The sequence below is a fragment of the Bison bison genome, unplaced genomic scaffold (assembly GCF_000754665.1).
Source record: "Bison bison bison isolate TAMUID 2011002044 unplaced genomic scaffold, Bison_UMD1.0 scf7180017846420, whole genome shotgun sequence".
NCBI classification, from domain to species: Eukaryota; Metazoa; Chordata; class Mammalia; order Artiodactyla; family Bovidae; genus Bison; species Bison bison.
In genome coordinates, this window is record NW_011476993.1 from 7,680 (window position 1) to 14,247 (window position 6,568).

A 6,568-nucleotide genomic window follows, 5' to 3' on the forward strand; every position below is an offset into this window, starting at 1 on the left:
ACCTGGCTTCGTCGAAGAAGGCCACCCGGAACACCTGGACATCGGCGTCGCTGTGCGCCTGCGCAAGGATGATGGCCTCTCCGCCTCGCCCCAGCTGGGCCACGCCCCACACCAGCACCGTCTGCAACAAGCCTGCACTGAGTGCCCGCCCACCCACCCGGCATCTCCAAAAGAAGTCAGAGAAACCTCCACGTGCCCACCCAGGGCGTCCACAGACGTGTCTGCAGAGAGGAGCAGAAGACGCAACCGTAAGTGGAGGGGAGGCCCCGAGGGAACACCCAGCTTCACAGACACTGGCGTGAAAAAACATCCATCTCAGGCCTGCAGGACTCGCCAGCAAAGAGAGCAAGGCCAGTCACTTGAAAGGCAGCTCCGCCCACAAAGGCGAAACAGGTGCCCTGTGGAGCGTGTGACTTGGGGGTGCCCGGCCAGGCTGGGGGAGGCCAACGGGGGTCCCTGCTGCCTGCCTGTACCCTTGGACGGCTACCCCACCTCCCCGCCCGCCCAGTTACCGTCCGCCCATGGCGGTCCTTGCCAACGCCGCAGAGCAGCTCCCCGCTGTTGGAGAAGCTGTGGACAGAGGCGACAGTAAGCATCACAGGGGCTGGCCCCCACCCCCCCGGAGGCCCTTCACCCACCTGAGGGAGCAGATGGTGTGGACCGGGCTCCGGAACAGGGCCAGGCAACTCCCCGTCTGGAAGTCCCAGAGACGCAGCATGCTGTGGGGCCGGGCCTGGGCCGAGGCCAGCAGCAAACCGCTCCCATCCAGTGCCAGAGCAGAGACCTGGGGGCAGGGAGTTAGGAAGGGTACAGGCCAGCAGACCAGGCTGCCCCGGGCCAGGGGTGCCCACCTTGTCTGTGTGGCCAAGGAAGAGACGCTGCTCCCGGGTTTCGACGTGCAGGACGACAACAACTGCGTGGCAAGGGTACACAACAGCAGCCCCATCCGGGGTCCACAGGGCCTGCGACCAGGGGCCAGAGGCTGAGGTCACAGGCTAGTCAGCTTCACTCCCCGCCACACTTGAGCCCCCCGAAGCACAAGCACAGGAGTCACTGCGTTGCATAAGCCCAAAGGACAGAAAGCCTGGTTGTATGTGGGCATGGCAGGGCTCCCGCTAAGCAGGGAACTATAGGGTTAAACTAACAAAAGGCTGAGAGCCCACAAAGACTCAGAGCCCACATCCAGGACAGCCTGGTGAGCACACAGCCACCTCTCCCACGGCTGCCTCCACAGGGACCCTGTCTTGCCCACACCAAGCCCCCCTTGGCTGGATGACACGCATCCAAGACTTAAAGGATGAACAAGGGTCTCAGATCTCTCAAAGCTCGAGCATCTGGACTGGCACCACCCCGGCTGGTGCTCACAACAAAAAGGGCCGCCTGTGTCTGGACATCACAGTACCAAGGACGCACTAGGCATGTGCGGACGCGGGCGGGGCTGGGTGACCACAGCAGTGCGGGGACCCGGTGCCTAGGGGAGCTCAGAGACCCACAGCCAAGGCAGGGAAGTGCAGCATCTGCCCGCCGTCTGCTCGGTGTAGCTGACGCTTGTAAGACCCAACAAGAGCACAGGATCCCTCACCCATTTGGTGCTGTGACCCCCAAAGCCGATGACCCCCTTGAGCCTCAGGATCGGATCTGGGAGGAAGCTCTGAAACAGGCAGACGCACAATGAGATCCAGGTGGCAAGGTCCCTGTCGCAGCAGGGCTACCCCGCCCAGAGCCAGTTCCGGCCTCTCAAGAAAGCCATCCAGTCCTGAGCTCCGGCCAGCCACTCTGCGGCAGGAAGCCAGGACTGCAGTCACAATGCTGGATCCTCCAGGTGCCCCAGTCCTGCGGACCCCCTACAGACCACTGGGGCTGGGGGCAGGGCACCAGCTCTCTTACTCTTTGTTGAAAACGCTTCTTGCCCAAAGCCGCCTCCGGTAAGCTCTGCTTCCTGCCAGGAGACTGGATGGGAAGGGACCATCAGAGGGGACCACCCGCCCCTCGCCCATTCCCCGCAGGCAGTAGCCCGACAGCCCTCCATCCACTGCTCATCCACATGCAACCCCCTCGGGCGTGCAGTCCAGCCCCACCTTCCTCGGGAAAGGCCCTCACCTCATGCGGAGCTGCATCCTCTGGGGCCGCGGGCTCCACCGTCGGCTGACCGGCCGACACGTGAAGGCCGTCACCAGCTGCATGCTCGTCAGTGGCCTCCGCCCAGGCTGAGGGCTCCTGGATACAGCCACCAGGGCCAGCCACATGGGAGACCTCTGAGCGCTCACAGGACATGCTGACCTCCGGAAGGGGCCTGGGCATGGAGGGGGCCCAGCGGGACTGCAGGAGGACAAGTGCCCATGAGCACCACACCTTAGACCAGCACCCACAGCCCCACCTCCAAGGGCGCCGGGCACTCACGGCTGCGGGGTCATGCTTCTGGACCACGAGGGCCCTGCTGTCCCGCGCAGGCTTGCTGCAGGCCACTGGGGAAGGGAGCAGCCGCGGCACGTGCCCCACTAAGACTGCAGCGGAGAAGAACCGACTGAGCAGAGTGCAGACAGGCACAAGGCACTGGGCAGGGGCGGCAGGGGGCCTGGCCTTGCCCCCTCTGCAGGAGAGGGGCCACGCCGACAGCGGCAGCCCACCTAGCAGGGGCCCCAACACCCATCCCAGCAGCAAAGTTTGAGGCCCCAAGCACTCAAGTCACAGCCTCCCGCTGCTCCGGAGCCTCACGGCCACCTCCCTGCGCCCTTACAGGCACCACACTGCTGGGGTCCCCAGATGCAGCATCAGGACCCCTCTCCTGCCGAGCGCAGTGGGCCCTGCAGACCTGAACCCCGGTCACCGCTGCCCCACGGGCCCACCTGCCTCAGGAGGGAAACCGCTCTTCTGTACCAGCTTGGAGGGCACATGCGAGCTGCCACTCGGAAACCTTGGTGGGGTAGAGGGAGAGTCAGCTTCCGGGATGGCCCTGCCCAACCTGTGCCTGGGACGGCAGAGCACTCACCGGATATGGACATAGCGGTCGTGCCAGCTCTCCCCCTTTGGCACTGGGAAAGCCATTTCTCGAGGCATGGGGGTGACAGGCAGTTTTGCACGCCGGGCTTCAGCAACAGTGATGGCTGCAGAGAGCACAGTTGGTCCAGGTCCAGGGAACCGTCCAGGTCCCTCTCCCAGCCCAGGGGTCTCAACCAGGGGCCATCAGGGTCCCGCCTGGCCACCAGCCCAGCCACCACTCCCTCTGATGGCTGCCTTGGGAGCTGGGAGGCTCAAAGCTGGCACAGCATGGGCATTTCCACTGAGTGCCAGGGACGGAGCGGAGGGCAGCACACAGGGAGCAAACGCAGGTGGGCTGCAGGCTAACACAGCTGGGGTCCTCACCAGGATTGAAGCACAGGTCACTGGTGTAGAGGTTCCGGACCAGCATGCTGGCACACAGCCTGACGCCCTTCAGGTGACTGTAGCATCGGTGCAGATAGACCAGCAGGATGTCGTGCAGGTCAAGCTGCAGGCAGGTCCAGCGGGCACCAGGGGAGGCCACACCTGGCAGGTATGCAGGACTCGTGCCAAAGTCAGCACCTACCCTCTCACCAACCAAGCCACAGCACTGTGTCCTCGGCCTGTTCCCAGTCTCGCGGCCACAACCACGTGGCCCCCACCCAGACCTCCCCCTGAGCCTTCTGACCCGACGCCTCTCCCAGACCATCCCTGTGTCCCATTCATGCCTCATCTGCACGGTACCTTCCCTGGGTGTCCCAGCCTCACAAATGAAGGGGAACTGAAGCCACGTAGCTGTGGACTTGAACTCCTTGAAGAGATTGGAGAAAGACACTCGGATGACCTGGCTGTCCTGTGGGACACAGCATGGATATGAGGGGTCCAGGCTGCCGCAGGAGTGCAGGGCCCCGGGCGGCCCCCCTCTCCCAGCTCAGCACCTCAGTGGACACATCCAGGTGAATGACGAAATGCTTGGTGGGCAATGGCCGAAAGAGCACGTACAGATACCGTCCAGTCAGCCCCAGGGACTGGGTGCTGGTTTTGGGGAGCTGGATGTAGTTGCTAGCAGAGACAGAGCCCCGCACGCGGTACACGGTGCACTTGAGGGTCTTGTCCTGGAGAGAAAGACGTCTTATAGACGTCCTGAAGCCCGGGGAGGCCGGGAGGGCTGCAAACAAGCGTCCATAGAGGAGAAAAGATGCCGCCGCTACCGCCGCCGGGCGCCCCGGCCACTCACCGTCACGGCGGCCACGTCGCCCTCCTTAGTGGAGCGCTTCCACTCGTCCACCTTGAAGTGTCTGAAGACGTTGAGGAACGGCTGCTGCCACACTGGGGGACAAGGGGACGTGAGGTGCCAGGCCCACCGCAGGTCCAGGGAGGGCCCGGCAGGGCCTGCGCTCTCCCCAGCGGTGACGGCCAGCGCGGCACGCAGACTGGGCTGCGAGCGAGTCTCAGCACCAACCCGTGCGCGGCGGCGCCGGCCCTTGGACCCCAAAACCCAGCCCCGGTCCGCGCGCCGCTACCTCTAGCCATGGCGCCGCAGCTCGCGCTTCCCGCCTCTGCCGACGCGCACCGCACGCAGGGCACGCAGCGCGTGCCTAGCAACAGAAGCCCGGCAACGGCGCCACTGACGCCGCACGGCCGCAGGTACGTCACCGCGCCTGACACGTGACTGCGGCACGGGGCGGGGCCTGGCGCGGGGATAGACCCCAGTTTCCCCCGCTGCCTTTCTTCCGGTAGCCCGGAGTTGCTGTCCGGCCACTTCCTCTTTACTGCTGTCTTGCCACGGGACAGGAGCCTCCGCCCCCGGGCCTCTGCGGCCATCCCCAAGCCGGGACCCCGTGGGCTTGCTCTAGCACCGCCGGCACCCCAGCTGTGGGGTCTGATCCGGAAGGTTCCTGATCTTGAGGCCCGTGTTCACGATGGGAGTGAGACGCAGCCCAGAAATCCTGACCGCACTTGGCGTGGGTGGTCCTCCCCTCCCCTGCTGCTGCCCAGCCCTCTGGAGGCTCTTATGTCAGCTGCAGGCCTCACAGGACCCTGAAGGCTCCCCGCCAGACCTGGGGGGTTCAGATACGACAGCAGGCATCCTGAAACCTGACCCCAATTCTGCGTGGCTGAGACCCCATCTCAGGGTCAGTTAAGTAACATCTCTGGGTCTTGAGAGCAGGTTTCGACACCTGACAATGATTACAGGGAGAGGAAGGGGGCGTGGGTGTCAGTGGGATCGGCTGGCATTTACAGACTTCTACGCAAAATGACCTGGCCCAGGACACAGGAAGGCAGCTAGGCAGGAGGCTAAGTGCCAGAGCTGGACAGAGCTTCAGCTGTGGGGAGACGAGACTACTGAGCAAGTCATGCCCGGCCTGGGGCCTGTACACAAGCGCACTTCCCCCGCTCACTCCCCACAGCCCACCGAGTCAGGGCCTCTCCAAAAGGCAGTTTCTCAACTTTATTAGCCTGGAGCTCCTCCCTGCCAGCCCCACGGGCTGGTCCCCGGGCACAGTGAGCAGGACTGAGGTCAGACAGTTTCAACCCCTGGCCCCCGGCAGCCTGGAACAGCTGGGCCAAAGGGTCAGCAGGGGCAAAAGTCCAAATGCTGGCACTTCAGGTGTGGCTGGCGCCTGGCCAGGCCCAGGGTGAAGCACAGCCTGCCGCAGCTGGTGGACAGGGCGCCGTGGTCCTCTCCTGGCAGAGGGTCCAGCGTGGGGCAGGGCCAGGCCCTGCACAAGACAGCCTTCCTTCCAAAGCTGTGACTAGGAACAGTTGGTGATCCTGGCCAGGAACTGCTGTGCCCACCACTCGTCCAGGTCAATGGGCACGAAGTCTGTGGAGAAACAGAAGGCTGGGCAGTGACACACCTTCCCAGCAGACCAGCGTGAGCTGGCCACAAGCCCCTCACCCAGATCCCAGCTGTAGCAGACACTGGGAAGAGTGGATCAGGCTCCATTCCTCACCCCACCCCCTTGGGGCTAGAACCTGGCTGAGCCAGGTCAGGGGTGGAGGGCAGGGGGCGCTCCTTGAGGGTGGGGGAGGGCTCACTCTGCAGCCTGGGGTTGGGGGTCCTCTCCACGTACTGCACAGGCCTTGGCCCGCTCTCACCGGCCGGGCCACCACCCAGCTGCTGCTCCACTTGCTGCCAGGCTGTGGGGAGAGGACAGTTAGACTGAGCCAGGCCCCTGGCACCCTCCCACCCTAGTGGCTAGCCTGGATCCCTGCCCGGAGCTGGGAACGGGAACGGGCAGCCTGCTGGATGGTCACAGGACAGACAGGCCCAGAGCCCAGGTACGTCCCAGCCCTCCAGGGACTTCAAGTTCAGGTTACAGTGGGAAGGGGACCAGTGGGCTGGGCCACTCCCTCAGACCTCAGCGCTACCTTCTGACACAAATCGGACGTTCTCCTCGTGGGCCAGTGTGTAGGGCTCCTGGGTTCCCTCGAGGGATGGGGACGTGGCAGGCGGCCGGCGGCCATTCACCCGATTGAACACGAGCCTCGGCCCTGGACTGTGGGAAGGCAAGGAGACACTCAGCCACATTCCCAGGCCAGGTGCTACCTGGCAGAGCTCCCGGAGCAGTCGCAGGCCACCCCG

At 64.5% G+C, this 6,568-nt stretch overlaps 2 protein-coding genes across 2 annotated transcripts in view; both read right to left on the reverse strand.

Moving 5' to 3' along the window:
* The window catches only part of LOC104988359 (WD repeat-containing protein 90-like), a gene marked incomplete at its 3' end in the record, with an annotated part of 8,827 nt that extends 4,238 nt beyond the window's left edge, over positions 1-4,589 (reverse strand). The window contains exons 1-14 of the mRNA XM_010839648.1: positions 4,503-4,589; positions 4,217-4,308; positions 3,918-4,094; positions 3,364-3,832; positions 2,990-3,104; positions 2,847-2,914; positions 2,401-2,504; positions 2,101-2,319; positions 1,888-1,950; positions 1,583-1,651; positions 852-962; positions 639-784; positions 513-570; positions 3-121 (exon numbers count right to left, since the gene is read on the reverse strand). Of these exons, the coding sequence (XP_010837950.1) occupies positions 3-121; positions 513-570; positions 639-784; positions 852-962; positions 1,583-1,651; positions 1,888-1,950; positions 2,101-2,319; positions 2,401-2,504; positions 2,847-2,914; positions 2,990-3,104; positions 3,364-3,832; positions 3,918-4,094; positions 4,217-4,308; positions 4,503-4,512 (1,820 nt within the window). The remainder of the gene's footprint in view (positions 1-2; positions 122-512; positions 571-638; positions 785-851; positions 963-1,582; positions 1,652-1,887; positions 1,951-2,100; positions 2,320-2,400; positions 2,505-2,846; positions 2,915-2,989; positions 3,105-3,363; positions 3,833-3,917; positions 4,095-4,216; positions 4,309-4,502) is intronic.
* An 827-nt stretch (positions 4,590-5,416) lies between these two features.
* The window catches only part of FAM195A (family with sequence similarity 195, member A), a 12,052-nt gene continuing 10,900 nt past the window's right edge, over positions 5,417-6,568 (reverse strand). The window contains exons 4-6 of the mRNA XM_010839662.1: positions 6,355-6,482; positions 6,022-6,123; positions 5,417-5,806 (exon numbers count right to left, since the gene is read on the reverse strand). Of these exons, the coding sequence (XP_010837964.1) occupies positions 5,736-5,806; positions 6,022-6,123; positions 6,355-6,482 (301 nt within the window). The 3' untranslated portion in view covers positions 5,417-5,735. The remainder of the gene's footprint in view (positions 5,807-6,021; positions 6,124-6,354; positions 6,483-6,568) is intronic.